Source organism: Pteropus vampyrus, unplaced genomic scaffold (genome assembly GCF_000151845.1).
Source record: "Pteropus vampyrus isolate Shadow unplaced genomic scaffold, Pvam_2.0 Scaffold711, whole genome shotgun sequence".
Lineage (NCBI taxonomy): Eukaryota > Metazoa > Chordata > Mammalia > Chiroptera > Pteropodidae > Pteropus > Pteropus vampyrus.
The window spans coordinates 176,303-195,680 of NW_011889492.1; the positions used below are offsets into that span (position 1 = coordinate 176,303).

The window sequence follows — 19,378 nt, forward strand, 5'->3', positions numbered from 1 at the left end:
GCTGGCCTCTTTCACCTTGCATCTTTAAGGTTCATTGTGTTATACCATGTATCAGTGCTTTGTTCTTTTTCATGGCTGAATGATATTCCATTGTACATCTAGACCTCATTTTGTTTATTCATCAGTTGATGGACATTTGGTTTATTTCTGGGTGGTTCATCTATTAACTTTAAATTTAGAGAGAATAAAATAGGTACCTTATTTAATGAGCACTTCTTCAGTTATTTATGAGGTGACTGTCTCCTGGATTGTTTACTAATTGTATTTTCTCTTTTGCAAATTAGCTTTTCATTGCCTTGGCCCATTTTTTGAACTGGAATTTAGGTTTCCCCTAGACATTAACCATTGTAGTGTTTTGTGCAGAAAGTTCCCACAGATTATTGTTTAATTTTCTCTTCAGTAATAGCAGTGGTTTTTATTGGGGGGTGGGGACTTCTGTAAAAGTTTCACATTTTCCTATAGTTCATTTTTGATCTTTGGTGATTTCTTCTTTTGTTTCAAAAATCAGAAACTTATCCTTCCACAGATATAATGAAATCTCAATTTTATCTTCTACTGACTTTTCCTTTTATGCTTGTTAAATATGTAATTTTTTCATTTGTGTTGAGTTAACTTGATACATGGAATAAGAGATAACTCAAATTTTCTCAATTGCTAACCAGTCATCTTCAGGAAGATTTATTAAAAATCCCTTTCTTTCCTCATTGTTTGTGGTACTATATCCTACAAATATTTTTCTTCTTTTTCAGAATTGTTTTTTAATATGATGACTTGTTTGGGAAGTATATTGTTGCTATCTGGCTTGTGAGATTTAGGTTAATTTAGGTTAGTTTGAAAAATATTGGTTATTGAAGTATTGAAAAATTGAAATAGTGTAAAAGCTAATTTATGTTTCTTCTAGACAGTCTCCTCTCATGCTTTCCTTTTCTCTTTCCTCAAATCTGGAAGAGACTGAAAGAGCAGTCATCCTGACAGCCGAGCCAGCTTTTCCTCTGGAAGTCCCTTAAACCTCTGCCTGCCCAATTACTGGCTTTAGAATTTGCATCCATGTCATTTTACTGTTTGACTTCTTTCAGTTAATGTGATTCTCTATGCATACAACTAATTGGGATCTAACCTCAAATCTGAGAATTGTCGTTTATTTAAGTTCTCTATCAGATACAAGTTCTTCATCAAACCATGTTTCCCCCCTTTTTTTTAAACTTGGGAATAAATTCTCTAAAATTGGAAGCTGTCAGAAATAATGGATTCTAAACTTTTCTAATGGATGATGTTCTAGACATTCCATAGGCAACTTTGGTTATAGGTTGCTTAGTATCTGTATACATTTCATTTTGCCTTATTTAAAATATTAAGTTTTTCTCAAAAACTGCTATAGGTAATTTAGGAATGGAACATTTCACCTTAGCCTTTGCTTATTTCTCTTCTGCAGCCTGACTGGCAGCCCTATTTACCACAGAACGGAGACAACATTGAAGTGGCTTTCTCTTACTCCTCAGTGTTATGGCCTTGGTCAGGCTACCTGGCCATTTCCATTTCTGTCACCAAGAAAGCGGCTTCTTGGGAAGGCATTGCGCAGGGGCACGTCATGATCACCGTAGCTTCCCCAGCAGAGGTGGAAGTAAGTGGGCAGGGAAGGGCTTGTGTCTTTTAACCTTTCACTGTCACCTGCCAGGAAGGGATGGACTGGCTAAATGCCTAGGGTCTCAGATTTGAAGCACAGTTGGCGGATGTAATTAGGTTTGAAGGCCATGATTGATGATTCCAGGCCCTGTAAAAACCCGCTCAGTGGTGAGTGTTGGTGCCTCCTCTTCTGTTGCTGAGCAACGGTAGATAGGACCATTTTATGCCAATTTCAAGCTCAGAATGATTGCAGAAAATATGTATTCTCTGAAAGTGAATGTACGGTTAATCCTATGTAACACTAGTGTTTCAGGAACAAGGTGCTTTAAATTTTAAGTCTCAAGCTCTTAAAAGAAGATTTTGAATGGAATTAATTATGATACATGAAAGTTCCTTTCTATATTTGTTATTATTGGAAATTCTTGTGTTCAAATTATTAGGGTTAAATTAATACAAATGAACTTTTTAAACCCCAAAACCTGAAAATTTCTCCTGAGCAAAAAACGGGGCGGGGGGTGGTTCTATGTTTTTTTTCCTTTAGTCAAAAAATGGTGCAGAACAGACTTCAACAGTGAAGCTCCCGATTAAGGTGAAGATAATTCCTGCTCCTCCTCGAAGCAAGAGAGTTCTCTGGGACCAGTACCACAATCTCCGCTATCCGCCTGGCTATTTCCCCAGGGACAATCTGAGAATGAAGAATGACCCTTTAGACTGGTAAGCATCTTTCAGACACAACGCTCATCACCCTCCATCCTTCCACAGCAGGACTAGGGGTTTTGTCCCTTTGGGAAGCAGGTGTTGCTCCTCAGTGAGCCTGGACTTCTGTGACCGCCCCCAGACTTTTGGGGCTCTTAGGGCACCCTGCACTTTAACAGTTGTGCAGTAAAAAACTTTGAACGCGTCCTTACTTGTTCTCTTTCCCTTACTTCTCCTGTTGAATCAGCCAGCAAGTCCTGTCAGTCCTCCTTCCAGAACATGTCCTGACTCCTGCCCTATCTGGCTGCCACCTCTGCTTCTACTCTCATTCAGGCCATTGTCATCTGTTGCTTGAACAGTGCTGGTTACCTGACAAGTCACTGCTGCCACTCTTGTTCCCTTAAATCTCATTGTCCATGCAGCCGCCCTGGTCCCCTAAAAACATTCTATCACGATTTGCTTAAAACTCCAGTGCTGCCTATCCGGACTTCTTCATGTGCCAGACTTCCTGGTGTGTCCTTCTCAACTCTCCCGGCCATGCCCCCATCACAGCCCCTCCACTGCAGCTGGGCTGACTCTCCTAGCCCATACACCAAGCTCATTTCTGCCTTAATATAAGTAAAGGAGTTTGGACTTAACTCTGAAAGTGGGGAGAAGAAAGAACATCGAAAGATTTGAGCAGTGCACTTACAATGTCATATCTGCTTTTTATTAAGATGTCTCTGGAAGGCAGATTGGAGGGCCTTAGCAGAGGCAGATGGACAAGAAGTGGGAAGAAGTTGATAGACCAAGGTAGTGGCCATGGATCCAGAGAGGAGCACATGAGTTCGGCCTTACTGTGGAGGTGGACTGTGAAGGGCTGTAAAGTGGGGAGTGGCAGATAGAATGACCCCTGGCTGTTTCTGTGGGGCGTTTGGGTAGGAGGCTTATGTGGAGTGTATGGTAGGAAAATGAGCACCTTTAGGAGGATGAAGGATGGAAAGGTGATCAACAGCAGTGCTACATGGCCATCTCAGCATGTCTGCGTGCCCATGCTCCATCTGTCAAGTGCAGACATGTATGCCACCACTGGAGTGAAGTTTCAGTGTATTTCTTTGGCCATTTCTTCTTGTCAGTTTATCTTCTTCATATTCGTGCCATGTGCATTATTTCCTATTATTACCCATTTTATTTGCTGGCCAAGAGAAAGCACGTCTGAAAGTCTGACTTCTGTGCCTGAGGGCCGGACTCCTCAGGCCTCTGCTGTGATGGAGCTGCACTCCTGCAGAGATGACTGGATTTAAGGAGTTGACTCTGTGGCTAGGTAACCTGTATTATGAGTAAAGAATGGTCATTTTAGTGTCGGGGCTTGCTGTTTTTCAGGAACGGTGACCACATCCACACCAATTTCAGGGACATGTACCAACACTTGAGAAGCATGGGCTACTTTGTCGAAGTCCTCGGCTCTCCCTTCACGTGCTTTGACGCTAATCAGTATGGTGAGCAACAGTGAGGTGCTAGCCAGGTGTTCTTTCCACTCTGTTGGTGTTTGTGAAAAGTTTGAAAAGGGAATCACAGTTTAAATGAGAGGCTGGCAAGGGGAGCATGTGCGGAGTCTCTGGTCCTAGTGGAGGCTGGAATGAGGCACCAAGCAGAGCAGTGCATGGCCCTGCTTAGTGATGGTGGTGGTGATGTCCAGCTAAAATGTGACTGTCACAATGATTGGGGACAAGAACGTTTGTACATTTTTACTTATTTTTAATTAGAAGAAATTTTAGCACTGTATTTTGCTTCTCTTCAAGTAAGTGAAATATCTTTATTTTGGGGTTCACAAATGGAACAGAAGGCCATAGCCAGCTGTTGTGTAACTGCAGGCCTGACCCTTTCTTTTCCACTCTGTTCTGAAGTGAGTTCAGGGCACAAACCAAAATGTTAGAAGTCAGTAACTTGAGATACAGATGCCAGTAAAATACTGTTTGTCCGAAATAGTTCAGAGGTGAAGTTTCTCACAGCTTGGCACTTTGTCCTTCAGGAACTTTGCTCATGGTGGATAGCGAAGAGGAGTACTTCCCTGAGGAGGTCGCCAAACTGAGACGGGACGTGGACAATGGCCTTTCACTGATTGTCTTCAGTGATTGGTACAACACATCTGTTATGAGAAAAGTCAAGTTTTATGATGAAAATACGAGGTACTGATGAGTTGGTATTTGGATAAGAAATTTGGCTTTTTGAGATTTAATTTCTACCGAGCAAATGCTTCAAGTGACTGGTCTGTTGGTGATCTTTTTAGCTATCAGAGACAGCTTTAGATGCTTGGTTAGAGAAAGCTTTCTCTTCATGTAGTAGAGATGTTTTTGAAAGTTGCTTGTAAAGTAAGTAAAAAGCTCATCGATTCCAAGTGCTAATTTAAAGGTTCATTGTCTTTCCTTGGTGAACTTAGATACTTGTGCTTTAAATTTCTGTTTAGTTCTTTTCCATTCTCCCATTGCTCTGTTACAAATCTATACAGATGTAAATGAACCAGAAGAACTGTTATGTAAAGAAACCTTCCAGTAAATTTTAGCACTCAACAATTCCCAGTGTATTATGAATATATTTTGAATTTTTCCTTTAGAGTCTGTGATAACTTTATAAGCTTCTTTTGTATTTTTTTTTTCCCTTCACTGACCCTCTTGAGGTCTAGGCTCTATATGCAGTGTATTTATGTCATCAGGAGTGCATTTCACGAAATAAATTTAGCTTTGGTTTACCCTGCACCCTGCCTGAAGCATTTACGTTATAGTATTGTTCAAACCCAGATATTTCAGCCGAAACCGTAGTGTGGTTGGGCTTGATTCTGGCAGAGGAAATTTAGTTTTGTCGCGAAGAGAGTAAATGTGTATGGAGTATTTTAATTCCTGCCTTCTTCGTTCCTCCTCACCACTTTCATAGGCAGTGGTGGATGCCGGACACTGGAGGAGCCAATATCCCAGCTCTGAATGAACTTCTGTCTGTCTGGAACATGGGGTTCAGTGATGGCCTGTACGAAGGAGATTTTACCTTGGCAAGCCATGACAGTAAGGTTTTGTGTTTGTTTTTTAATAGAGCACATTATTCTAGGGGATGCAAGAGCAGATCCAGTGTGTCTTTGAAATCTGAGTTTTAGAGAATGGTGTGATTCTTAAAGAAGGTAGAGTCTGTGGAGAGAATAATTCAATAGATTCACAAAGTACATCTGGAAAATTGGGTGTTAACCACTCTAGTTGTGTCCAAATTTTCAAATGAAAATATTTAATGTAAGCATTTCTAGTTTTAGTGTCACCTGTAAGGTGCTCTATGTCCTGTATGTTCCCAAATAAGAAATATCTCATAGGTTCTTGATTATTTATACAATTCTGTTGAAATTGTATAAATTGTATGAAATAACTTGGCAAGTTTCTCCACAGATTAGTTTTGGGAGCTAGTTTCTAGAACAACATCTTAAGCACTATTGTTACTGATTCTTCTCATCCTGACGTAGTCGTTTCGAGTCTATGACATCTCTGACTTCTGAAATCTATTCGGAAATCTTATATTAATAGCATTTTTAAACTTGAATTTTGAGGTAATTCCTTGTAGTTTAAGTTTGACAGGCAATAATAGCAGCTCTTCTCTTAAGATTAAAAACAATTTTAGAAAACATGTAATATCTAAAGAATGCATTTTAGATAAATGAGTAGCCGTTAATAAAATGTTCAGTGTTTCTATGTTCTCATAACTTTGAACAATTATTTTCCAGTGTATTATGCGTCAGGGTGCAGCATCGCTAAATTTCCAGAAGATGGCATAGTGATAACACAGACTTTTAAAGACCAAGGTAAAGAATGCTATTCATACGCTTTTTTTCATTTTCCTCCTTTCTTTTTTTGCTTTTCAGCAACAGTTTTATTGCATATAATTCATGTTCCGTAACTATATTCCCCCTTTTGAAGTGTACAATTTAGTGATTTTTAGTGTATTCACAGTTGTGCATTCATTACCACTACCTACTTCCAGAACATTTTCATCACCCCAAAAAGAAATCTCTGTGCCCATTAGCAGTTCTGTTTTTATAATATATTGCAGTACTGTCTGTATGGTACCCACTTTAGGCAAGGCTTCTGGGTGGTTGCTCTGGGAGATGCAAAGAAAGATAAGACAGCCTCTTGCTCATGTATATTAGTAGATTTTTAAAAAATTATTCTTAAAGTTTCTTAAAATTTTTGTACTATCTGTGAATTGTTCTGCTCCCTTGATTGCCAGATTAGCACTGCAAAGTAGAATTTATTTTTTTACCTGGAAGGGATTTTTTCCCTTCATCAAGACAAAGTCAAGCAATAGATCTGCGTTCATGGGATTAGATTTTAACTTTAAGCACATAGATAATCATGTCTTCTCAGTTACTTGGCACAGTTTACTGTGAGTTGGTGATTCTTTCTGAAATCAGTTTCTCACAGGGCAGTATCTCTTCTGGTACAGGTCTACACAGGGGTGACAGCAGTTTCCCTGGATTGTAGCTAACCGGTAGCTTCTTGTTTTGTTGGGAGAGTTGGGATCAAAAGTAGATTTAAGGATGTATACTTTATCTTGGGGTTCTGCTAGTCTGAAAATAAAGTTAATTACTTTGAAATCCTTTTAAGGGGATTTTTATCTCCACACAGGCTTTAAGTTGAATAATCTTTTGGGTACAAAATAAGAATTTGAAAATCCGGGTTATGTGGGATCAAAAAGGACCTTATTGTCAGAAACAAAACTCTGTCAAACCATGAGGCCAAGTGGCAATGCAGTGTGCACTTTCCCTTTTTTATCTGTCTCACTGCTCTGATGAAAGAAAATCTTGCTTTCTTTTCTACTCAGTTCCTACTGGAATTATACACAGAGAGAAGGAAAGGCTGCATTTTTATAGCCACAGACATTTTAGATATTACCAGCGTGGTAAATATTGGATTCTGATGATGTGCGTCATCTAGTGCTGAGGAATGCATTTGCTTCAGGAGTAGAGGTTCTTAGATTACGTGTTGATGTCACCGGCAGTTGCTGCCCATGGCATTTATGCATTTTTGATTTCTTGATTCATTAAACACTGTAAATTGTGCCATTTGGGGAGAGATAAGAAGGCTCAACTTTGGAACATTTATATGTATGAGATTAATGTAACAAATATCTTAAATCTAAATTTAAAACGGCGTATATTTTAAAAATTAGTTATGTTTGTCCTAGCTTTGCATGATAAGACACGAAACTGGGTATTGGCCTCTGTGACTGTATATGTGGAAGTTCTTGTGTGTTTAGCAAGGGCTGCCTGGCTGCTGCCCCTAGCAAATATAGTCCAAGGACATAACCTTTCAGCATAGTAAGAATGGACAGAAATTTGTGTTTTTAGTATAAAAAGGGAAAAGTGACACCTTTAAAATTGTAGATACCAGGTACCATCATTTCAAGTGAAAATGAAAGAGGATGGATGGAAGTATCATGAATGTAAGTGAATTTTGCTAAAACCCTAGTTAATGCTACTTGAGACATTGTTTTCCTATTCTAAAAATTTGCACTGTTGTGATTAAAGAGTAAATTTTACTGTGTTTTCTTTGCGACATGGACTGAATGTCAAGTTAGGTGGCAAAAATTCTCACTGCTGTTTTTGTTGTGTTGTTTCAGGATTGGAGGTTTTAAAGCAGGAAACAGCAGTTGTTGAAAATGTCCCCATTTTGGGACTTTATCAGATTCCAGCTGAGGGTGGAGGCCGGATTGTGCTGTATGGAGACTCCAATTGCTTGGATGACAGTCACCGACAGAAGGGTGCGAACCGATGATGTGGTCGAAAAGTAGATTGTGCTTCCTGATTTGACATTCAAATCCTTTCTCCCCATTGTCCCTGAAAAGGCACCAGTGAGGTGCTGGTAAATTAACAGAAACCTGCTCATGAGGGCCAGGTACCACTGGGGAAGTTTCTGCTGCTTTGATTGCTTAGACTATTTGGATAGGTTTATAAGCCTGGAACATTTAATAAGCAAAACAAAACTGCACTTATTGCCTCCGCTGCCTTTCCCTGCATGATGGTCATCCTGGGGCCAGTGGGTGCCAGGACTGCCGAGTTTTAGTGAAGAGACCCTTTACTGATTTTCCTGGTCTACCCACCTTGGTTTACCCTTCTGGAGTCTATATGTCACTGGCACTGCCATGTGAGTGCCCCTTCTTGGATCAGACCCACTCTTTCCCGGAAGGCCAACACTTGGCTCTCGTCCTAGGCGTGGTTATTTTGGCTATTTGAGCCTTCACCAGGATGGGCATTTGGTTTCATTGGTGGGGGCCAGAGTGGGGATACTAGTCCTTAGCAGCCCTCCTCTTTTTCACATCTCTCGATGCATCCTCCAAATTTGGGGTTTTTGAGGTTGGACACAAGTTTATTTTTCTTATTTCGTAATGAAGGAAATGGAATGCTGAAAGTACTTTTTGGTCAGATGATGACAAAAACCAGGACTAAAACCCAGTCTTCTTCTAACTCTCTGGAGAACGGGGTGGAGAAGAGGGTGGTGGGTTATGTCTTCATATTTGCAAACAGCGAACAGGGTTACCTGGAAAGAAAGAGGCCATGAGAACGTGAATTGGGAGTTGTATGGTGTACCTCTCTCTCTTTGACTTGAAGTTGACTAAATTCCTAGTATTTTATGTAAATCCTTAGAATAGGATTGGTCTTTCTAAAAATCAAAACAGGTTAAAGTCCTAGTTGAAAGAAGGTTAATGTTTTAATTCCATAGAGATTTTTTTTAAGACCTGAAATCTAGTAAGATTCTTTATTAAAATTTTAAATGCCTGAGAGGACTGTCCTGGTCCTTAAACTTCAAATGACAGCATAGAGGACCTTTCAGGAGCTTTAAGCCCTTCACCAGAAGTACTCTTCAGTGCAAGAAGTGCTTCCTGGTGTTGTACCTCATGAGTCTCATCTGGTCCAGCCTGGTGTTGATGGGACTGGAGTGGCAGATACGGGGAGAAACTGCGCATGTGGTGGTTCTAGGATTAAAGACAGTGCAACATCTCTGTCTCCTAATAGAAAGGGTCCATCCATGTGAGTCTTTGATGGGAGCCGTGAAAGCTGTGATGTGTCCCAGAATAACTGTTTTCTGCTTTTATACTTTGTTATTGGGGCCCACTGACTCAGAAGGCAGCTAGATTACTAGACTCTGCATTTGTATTGACCTTGAACCCACCTCCCTGTGGAGTACACACAGTGGTCCTGTCTCTGCCCTCAGGATATAAATCTAGATCCTTTCCCCAGGATGGCCTTCAGGTGTTGGCAGAAGCTTTGGTGCCCCGTTCTCTTCTCTTCTTCTCTGGAGCCCCATTTCTGGGCTCTTCTCTCAGAGGGTGTCACAGAGTTTTGCTGTCCCCAATTGAGCATTGTTCTGTCCTCTTTATGAGGAGTCCAGAGCACAGTGGTGCTCAGACAGCTTGTCCAGCCAGTGCACAGTGGTACTGACTTGCCTGAGCCCTGGGCCAGGGGTGAAGCCCACAGCCAGGTCATCTCTGCTGCTGGTCTCTGGCTGACACTGACCGTGATGAGGGCCTGTTTTTCAAGATAGGAGTTTGCTTTGACCTAATCTCACTTCCTCTCATTTTGGGGGCTAACTTATTTTCCTGTGGAAATTCCTTTAAAAAATTTTTAATTCCTAAGCAGCATGCTTATTGAACCCACAGACTGCTTTTGGCTCCTGGACACGCTCCTTCAGTACACGTCGTATGGAGTGACACCTCCCAGCCTCAGTCATTCTGGGAACCGGCAGCGTCCTCCCAGCGGTGCGGGCTTGGTCACTCCAGAGAGGATGGAAGGTGAGTGGGCCCACGGGCACTTAGTGGGGGGAATTGGTTGAAGCCTGGCTCAGGCTGCTTTAGGAAATAGTTGTGTCTGCCAGAAAATGGAGCCAGTTTGCAATACAACTAATTATTTTTCTTACTGACTGCAGCAGGGTGGCAGCCTATAGCTCTAACCTGCAGAAAAGGCAGTTCTCTCATAACAGGATGGACATGTACTGAGGGCCTCAGGTGCCACGTGCTTTCCCATGCTTACTCCTAGATCCTCACAGCACTCCGAATTAATGTTTCTTGTCCCACTCTGATAAGACCCTGGCTTCTGGGGTCTTTGGGAAGAATAGCCAACAGTTTTGAGCTCTCACTAGGTACCAGGCACCAGGTTGGGGATGCTTTACATAAATTCCCTCACTAAGTCCACTCAGAATCCTGTGAAAATATATAGGATTCTTTCATGTTCATCATTGAAGAAACAGGAGCTGAGGGAAGTTAATTAACTGCTCAAGGCCACCAGTGATTATACAGTGGCACCTGAAGAGAAGGTTCCGTGGAGACCTGCAGCCTCCCCCACTTGGTATGTGGCAGGCTGGTCTGCGTGCTCTCCGGCCCAAGTGTTCTGATCTTCACAGCACTGACCATAGAAGTGCAGAGTGAGCCACAGATAGAATTCTAAATTTTCCAGTAGCCACATTAAAAAAGTAAAAAGAAAGAGGTGAAATTCACTTTAATTAAATTTAGACCGGTACACCACATATTTTTATTTAATCATGTGACACTCACCTTATTTCAGTTGCTCAGTAGCTACATGTGGCTATCGGCTACAGTATTGGATAACACGGATCTAAGAAATAAAAGAGATTTTGAAGTTTGAAACTGCAGATATTTTTTTTTTGCCTGAGAATTAAATACTTCAAAATAGAAAGATTTTTCCGTGAAGCATATCTACAAGTTAGATTCCTCAAGTATGACCTGATGCATGCGATTATGGCCAGTAAAAGTTGCCCAGCCACTGCCTTGTGTACAACGTGGCCACTTTAAAGGGAACAGCTGTTCTTTTCACTCCCTTTCAGCAGTGAGCACATGTCCCCAGGATAGCACTAGTCAGGTCTTACTCCTGAAGCCCCTGGAAGATAGTTTAACAGCGTGTAGTGGGCCTATCAGCAGGAAAATACACAAACTAATGAAGCTTCTTTTTTCCCCTTGCATCTTCATAACAACAATCATTTCCTGCTGTCGGTGTTGACGCTGCCACAGGGAACCACCTGCACCGGTATTCCAAGGTCTTGGAGGCACGTTTGGGAGGCCCGGAGCCTCGGGCTCTGCCAGCCTGTCCACACCTGTCATGGGCCAAGCCACAGCCTTTAAATGAGACAGCTCCCAGGTTAGCATCTTCCTGTTCTTTTCCACTCCTTCTGCAGGGTTTATGATTCATTACTTTTTTTAAATAAAAGAATGGAATTTTACTGACGTTATTATTAAATAATCAAATCTTCTAGCTTGTCATTTTGTGGTAGTTATTTAAATTAGTGAGCCCCCATATTGACCTTTAGAATTATGGTCTCTAGCAGTATTCTTTGGGTAATTAGCATTTCATAAGGTTTGGTTGACTCTTGTTTAAAAAGCTGTGATCTGACAGTGATGTTATTTGAACAGAAGCTCTGACTCCTTGGGTTTGGGGTTCGGGAGCTGAATGCTCCATGTTTGTGATGTCGATTCTGAAATATAGACAGGTTCTTTTCTTCTGTTGTGCCCAAGGAGCTGGGACTGCTCAGAGTAGGTCTAGTTCTTGGTCATAGCCTGGCCCAGAATGTGTGTCTGTGCCCTTCCTCCCCTGCTGAGTGCTGTGCCCAGCAAAATGACCTCCTACCACAGCAGGGTCCTTGTTGGTGCCCTTCTTTATGTGGCGCCCAGACATCGTTTATTTTCCTGCTTCTCCATATTAATATCTAACTCGACCTTCTAATTTGCATCATTTCCTTTCAGAAGCCCAAACTCTTATCTGTGGACAGTATTCTGCTCTGTTAAGGAGAATAGGGGCTTTTCCTGTCTGGGGGTCCTGGCACTGGGAAGCAGGGGCCATGTCCCAAGGACAACTATGGGGCAGCCCTCCCACTCCTTGTCCTTGAAAACTGTCCCCCCCACCTCTCAGCACACTGCACACTGCACACATACTGGCAGCTGCCTGCCCCCCCCACCCCCCCGCACCACCCCCCTGCAGTTCTCAGGCAGCAGGCTCCTCTATAGGGAGGCACATGTCTTCTCTCCCCTACCAGGCTGTTCACTTTGCTCAGGTCTTAGTGTGTGCAGGTGTTGGTATGGCCAGGGACATTTTGCGGGGGCAGAGGGCCACTGTCTATGCTGCAAGCCACCAAAAGGAAGATGCCTGGAGGAAGGCCTGGAAGCTTCCTCTGCTTAATGCTGTCATGGACAGAAGCACTGAACGTGCCACTTGCTGACCATATGTCCTCATTTAGAACGCACTCAGTAGAAAACAGTGGAATTGTAGCATCATCACGTAGTCTCTTCCTCAGTAATTTTCTTCCTGAAACTAATTACTGAGTAGTTTTCCATTGCAGTTAACATCCTATCATTTAAAAATTTCTGATAAGATTTCATTTTTTGTCCCATCTATTTATAACCCACCATTATCCCAGCATTCAAACTAGACTTGACTTCCAGCCATGATCAGCAATTCATACTCATTGGATAGTCATTGTTGGCTAAAGTTCCGAAAATCCAATTATTCTCCACAGTGTTGTGCTGTTCAGGACTCTGAGAAACAGATAACAACATCCTTGGTCTCTGCACATCCACATCAGATAATCCATCAAATGCCATCCTGGCCCTTCAAGGGTGTTGATAATGTACAGCTCCTAGAATTTGATTTTCACCATCATGTTCAGAAATTCCTTCCTAATACACCCACCAGGTTTCACGTTTATCCCACATTTCACATTTTATTGACTATCGGTCTACATTCTGAATCTCTGAAGAGATTTGAGACAATGTCAAACAACTACTGACAGCCCTTGAAAGGCCCAGAGTATCTGCTGAGTGCAAGTTTCCAGTCCATCTTGGAAACAAAGGCTCATTTTCCCAGTGTCTTTGTTGAGCATCAGGAGTCCTTAGAGCAGTTGCAGGAGTATCACACCCACTGGGAACCCCTGAGCAAGGCTAACCCTTCTGTCCTTCCATCAGAGCATTGTGAAATGCTCAAATGCTCAAATGATAACCTAGTGTGCTGTTCCCGTGATTGCCTTACTAGACAGTGCCATCACCAGATAATTAAATTTCAGAACAGGATATTACCTATTAGAATTAAAATGTAGCTCCATATATATTCGGCTACAGAGTCATAAAGCTTAAATGTCATTGAATTCATAATTTAACATTGTCAGTTTAATTTTCAGACTGATTAAACCTGAAATGGAAAGTTAAATCATATGAAGTAAAACAGATTGTAATACTCGTTGGCATTTTCTAGACAGTCGCCCAGGTGGAAGTACATGATAGTAGTTTATCTCTTTCCTACACAGAAATCCTCCACAGACCCAGCATCTCCTGACTTCCTGCTGACCTTCACCCTGACTGCTGATACAACTGAACATCTTTGCTTTCACTTGGCCATAGTAAGAGTCAGGCCAACCATTTCCAAAAGAATAAGCAGCAGAAAAATGGGGAATTCATGGTTTGCAAACATATTTAATTCTCTTCCCTCATTTAGCCAGATCAGTCTTCAGATTTTCCATTTGCATTATTCGCTCTTATCTGGGTGTCCTCCCAAGCTGTCTACTGCTCTTTGTAGGATATCAGTCTCTCTGTTCTTCAGGTGTGTAAGTTGTAAGGAGAATAGAGGCCTGAACAAGTTCTTTGGATCTCGGAATTAACAATGATAGCACTGCCGTAATGAGTCAAGCTCATTTCGCAGAGCACTTGTGTTTCCACATCATCCTAACCCAGCAGCAAGGCAGATAGATGCTCATCCCCATTTGCCTATCTTAGCTCCTTGGCTCCTATTCTCTGCCTTACTTTCTCCTTCCTCATGGCAGTGCCCTTGAGGACAGAGATGATGCCTGGCTTCAGCACCAGTGTAGCCACCTGCATTGGTTTGCATTCATCAGAAAGCAGGCTCTGTGGGTCCAGTGTCTTGAGGTGAGACCTCCAAGCACCTTCAGCCCGACCCATGGCCATGAAGTCCTGGCTTCAGCCCCTGCCATCCACGAACTCCTTTCAGAGGTTAACGTGTAGTTTCCTCTCCCAGTCTTGGTGAATTTCCCAGGTGGCAGTGTTATAAACCCAGTAGAACTGATCCCTACTCACGATCATGGGTGTGGACTGGATTTTAACATTTCTGTCTCAGGACCTGGAAGTTATCACTACAGTTGTTATACAGTTGTGTTTCGGCAGTTGTAGATGGGACGTTATTTCACGTTTCTCTTTAAATTGCTGTTTCTTAGGTATTGGCTAAGCTTCCTAGACTAGTACCGTTGCTTATTTTTATTTTGTTTTAATCTATTTTCCTGCAGTAATCTTTGGAAACATCAGAAATTACTCTCCATCGACCTGGACAAAGTGGTATTACCCAACTTTCGATCAAATCGCCCCCAAGTGAGACCCTTGTCTCCTGGAGAAAGTGGTGCCTGGGACATTCCCGGAGGTCAGTTCTTAGGTGCCTTATTGCTGTGCTCACTCATACTGTAGTTTATTTAAAGTCACCTCCCTCCCTCCCTTCCTCAGGCAGTCGGCCAGACCGGTCCCATCTTTGCCTTCCTGAGAGCCATGGTGGTCCTGGCTTTGCTTGTGGTACGAATCAGTAAGGCCATACGCAGGCCTAAGAGGTTAACACACCATCGTCTTTCAGAAAATTCTACCATTATTTTCAAATTTGAATTTCTTTTATGATGGCCTGATATTATACTTAAAATTTTCCAAGAGTAATTTGCGCATTCTTACATAAGTTCTGCAAACAAACATGTATTATGTACCCCAGGGCATGCCTATCATCAGTTGGTTTTGGTCCGAGCCAGTGGTCTTAGCCACCTGGCCCCTGAACCATCAGCCTGGAGGTCTCCACCAATTCTCCACCCTACCCCTCCTAGGTGGGATGTCACTGGGCCGGGATTCTCAGTTAAATTCAGGTGCTCCAGTTCTGTCCCTTCGCACTGAGTGACATCAGATATACTCTCTACAGATAATGGCCTTTGGTCTGACTGGCCTGTCTATGACAGGTTCTTTCCTGCCCGAGATGACTGCTGCCACATCATTCCCATAGTGTGGGCAGCTCTTGCTCTGGAAACCCCCGTGCTCTTTCAGTGCAGCAGCCAAGGGCGTATTCTCCTGATTCCAAAAATTGGCCAGTAACTCGGGATCAGAAAGGGGTACCCCAGCCCATGCAACCCAATCTTGGGGACTTTGTGTGATGATGCCAAGCTTCTGAGGGCCTTCCCTGAAGGTCTTGGGGTACCCTGAAAACAGTTAATCCTGGAATCTCAGCATTATTCAGTTACAGAGTCATTCTGAATATAAATCCAGGGTCCTCCAGTGGCCACTCTTAGTTTCTGACCACATGTTCCATCTTTCCCAGGTCGGTGAGGGCGTGACCAGCTGTCCTTACCTCCCTGCCTGGCCTGCTCTCCCTTCCTCCCACCCAGCTAGTACGACACCACCTCTCCCCCTCCTCCCCAGCATTCAGATTTGTCCATCTTCCATTGTTTTTAAACAAAAAGCAGCTCTGGGCAGTGCTGTTTTAGATTGTGACAGAAGAAAGGCCATTTCTGGTCTCTGAGGTGAGCACAGGGAAGAAGGGCAAAGACCTCTCTGCACCTCTCCACAACACACGCACGCACGCACGCACGCACGCACGCACGCAAGGAAGCTGCTCCTCTGAGGACAAAGCTGCAGGTCATTCTCATTCATTCTCTACTAATGGCCTAGTTTACTCTAGTTAAGATTTAAAAATTATGTTTGCCCTGCAAGCCCAACTAATGAAACTAGCATATCATTTGCAATGAGCCAGCCTCTCGTGGGAGGAGCAGCTGTGGTGTTACTGATCATCCACCGCTGCCTTCTTGCAGGGATCATGCCTGGGCGCTACAACCAGGAGGTGGGCCAGACCATCCCTGTCTTCGCCTTTTTGGGAGCCATGGTGGTGCTAGCCTTCTTTGTGGTACAAATCAACAAGGCTAAAAGCAGGCCAAAGCGGAGGAAACCCAGGGTGAAGCGCCCACAGCTCATGCAGCAGGTTCACCCACCAAAGACCCCTTCTGTGTGACAACAGACTGCTGACCGTGAGAGCCAGAGCAAGCCTTTCCTGATGGCCTCGGTGAGCAGGTGGAGCTGTTGGGTTTCCAGAGGGGCCGCCTGCTTAAAGGGACTGAGTCTTCAGCTGCAGGGGTCTGAGCGTCAGTTCTGAGTGGCCTTCCCCTGTGATGCCTGGAGGTTCACGTGCATCTTTAAGTGTCTCGTGGCCAGGGGCCCACAGGAGGGGCTCCGTGGATCAGCTTCAGGCGAGACTTCATCCAGCCACTGCGCGCACCAAAGACTTGGAGAACTTCAAAAGGCTGCCCGGGGCCTCCTGATCCAAGAGGGAGGATGTGCTTTTAACAATGACACAACTCTGACCAAGCTAAGATATGCTCATTAAGGCTATTTTCTATATTTATTGTTGGGGAAAAGTCACTTTAAAGACTTGTGCTATTTGGAAGCAAAGCTATTTTTTTTGTCAGTGGAATGCAGTTTTTACTATTCCATCATGAGGAATAACACAGATTCCGTGATCTCCTTTTTGATGAAAGGACAGACTGAAATTTGAAGGCAAATTGCACAGATCTGTGAAACATAGACCTTCGCTTTATTTTTATAAGTCTCAACTGCCATCATGTTTTGTAATTTGGGGTCTTGATTTCACCATTGTCGGTGAAGAAAATTTTCAATAAATACGCATTACCTGTATGAAGCTAAAAGAATGTGTCAGTGGTTCTTTTTCCACTTGTCTCATTTCTCTTTGATGACAACCTGGATTAGGTTCTATTTTATTGAGATATAATTCACATACTATAAAAATCTCCATTTTAAAGTACACATTTCAGTGTTTTTTAGTATATTCACAAGGTTATACAACCATCACCCCCATAATTCCAGAACATTTTCATCACCCCCGCCAAAGGAAACCCTGTACCTGTTAGCAAGTCAGCCTCTTCCCTCCCCCAAAACCTATGGCAACCACTGATTTGCTGTCTATGGATTTGCCTATTCTGAACATTTTATCTAAAAGGAACCATAGAATATGGTCAGCATGTTTTTAAGACTCATCTATGTCGTAGCAGGTCAGTACTTAGTTCCTTTTTATGGTGGAATAACATTCAATTTTATGGATAGACCTCATTTTGTTGATCTATTTCTCCATTGATAACACATTTGAATTGTTTCCACTTTTTGGCTATTGTAATAATGCTGCTCTGAGCAATTGTGTACAAGTTTTCATGTGGATATAAGTTTTCATTTCTGTTGGGTAGACACCTAGGAGTAAAATCATACAGCTCTTATGTCTAATTTTTTGAGGAACTGCCAAACTCTTTTTGTTTCCAAAGTGGCTACCCCATCTTACATTTCCATCAGTCATGCGTGAGGGTTCCAGTTTCTCCACATCCTCACCAATGCTTATTACTGATCATCTTTTTGATGATAACCATATTAGTGGGTGTGAAGTGGTATCTCATTACGGTTTTGTTTTGTATTTCCCTAAAGACCAATAATGTGGAACATCTTTTTATGTGCTGCTTGGCCATTCGCGTATCTTTGGAGAAATGTCTGTTCAGAGCCTTTGCCCATTTTATATTATTGACTTGTAAGAGTTCTTTATACTTTCTAGACATAAGTCTTTTATCAGATACGTGGCTTGCAAATATTTTCCCTCATTCTGTTATCTTTTTAACTTTCCTGATAGTATCTCTTGAAGCATAAAAGGTTTTCATTTTGATGAAGTCCGTTTTATCTGCTAGGTGTCATTTCTAAGAAACCAGTGCAAGACAGCCTCTTAATTTTAACCCCTGCCTGATCTGTTTTCCCTGTCTGACTAGACCGAACATCAGCCTTCATACTACAGGTGAGGACGGATTGACTGGAAAGGAGGTGGGCAGAGACTATGTGGGATTAGGGTGCTGAGGGGGTTCTGAAAAGAAAAAGGCCTAGGCCAAGGGATGAGAGAGGAACTACTAAGGCCCAGTTCTCCTGTGACGGGTTTTCTGTGACAGGTCACGTTGGCGACCTTGTACTTTTAAATGTACTCTATCCTTGGCTGCTATTGCTTTAAGGCTTTGGAGAATTTGCCGAGGGCCCCACAAAGCTCTCTCTGTCCCAAACAGCCCTGAGAGCGTTGCCCTTTAGGCTCCTAGTAGCGTGTTGTCCTCAGAGATGGGCCGTGGACCTGAGCACAGCTTCGATGTATCAGAATGAGGGGCTTGTTTGTTATGGAGCCTTCTGGTTCCCCTGTCACCCTCCACACTTGTGGACAACTGACCATCTACTCCTCAGCACCATGAAGATTGGGGTCAAGGCGGATCCTTGTCCCACCAGGAAATGAGGACATGGCCCTGACCTAAGACAGCAGGTCACCAAGTTGGGACATGCTTGAGTGCCCAGGCCCTGTCTTAGGGATGACACATCTTGATTTTTCTGGGGAAGCCTGAAATCTGGAGTGCGTGAAATCTCCCATTTTTAATGCTGGCAAATGACTGAATTATAGAAAGGTTTGCGTGAACTAGACAAAGCTGCTCCATCTCTGTCTTGCAGTCACCCAAACACTGTAGGCGAGGTGATTGCAGAATGAAGTTCTAGACCCCGTGCTGTGAGCTGGGCATTTAGTCTCCACGCTGGCTGCAGCCTCAGGTTCGCTCGTCTCTCTGGGTCTTGGATATCTCACCCCTGAAAGATGGAGCTTAGACCTGGGGTGTCTGTGTTCCGACCTGAGGTCGGCATCTACGTGTGTCACTTGCCTTCGGGACTCACTCTTCTGCCCTGTCTCTTCTCTATGCCAAGGCTACTCACTGCCCTACTTGCTCTCTCCAGAGATGGGTCCCCCCGTTTAGATGGGGTGGCCCTGCCAGCCCAGGGCCGAGCATACTCACAGCAGTCTCAGGGTACTCATTTTGGATTTGGGCATTTGAAGGGTCACATAGTTGGGATAGGAGAGGACAGAGATGGACAAGCACAGACACCCAGAGGCTAAGTCAAGAACCAAGAGAGTTGTTAAGGTACCAAGATTTTTAGGAACCTGCAGCTT

General features: G+C 43.1%; 1 protein-coding gene across 2 annotated transcripts in view; it reads left to right on the forward strand.

The window, feature by feature from the left end:
• MBTPS1 (membrane bound transcription factor peptidase, site 1) overlaps window positions 1-17,060 on the forward strand; it is a 49,965-nt gene extending 32,905 nt beyond the window's left edge. The window contains exons 13-23 of one of the 2 annotated variants that reach the window (XM_011385402.2): window positions 1,433-1,621; window positions 2,165-2,337; window positions 3,682-3,797; window positions 4,331-4,487; window positions 5,230-5,354; window positions 6,056-6,133; window positions 7,951-8,091; window positions 9,988-10,119; window positions 11,353-11,479; window positions 14,625-14,755; window positions 16,173-17,060. In XM_011385402.2, coding sequence (XP_011383704.1) covers window positions 1,433-1,621; window positions 2,165-2,337; window positions 3,682-3,797; window positions 4,331-4,487; window positions 5,230-5,354; window positions 6,056-6,133; window positions 7,951-8,091; window positions 9,988-10,119; window positions 11,353-11,479; window positions 14,625-14,755; window positions 16,173-16,369 — 1,566 coding nt within the window. In that variant the 3' untranslated portion in view covers window positions 16,370-17,060. Of the gene's footprint in view, window positions 1-1,432; window positions 1,622-2,164; window positions 2,338-3,681; window positions 3,798-4,330; window positions 4,488-5,229; window positions 5,355-6,055; window positions 6,134-7,950; window positions 8,092-9,987; window positions 10,120-11,352; window positions 11,480-13,634; window positions 13,732-14,624; window positions 14,756-16,172 lie in introns of those variants that run through there. The other variant, XM_023526123.1, reaches the window with a different exon arrangement.
• The last annotated feature ends 2,318 nt before the right edge of the window (window positions 17,061-19,378 follow it).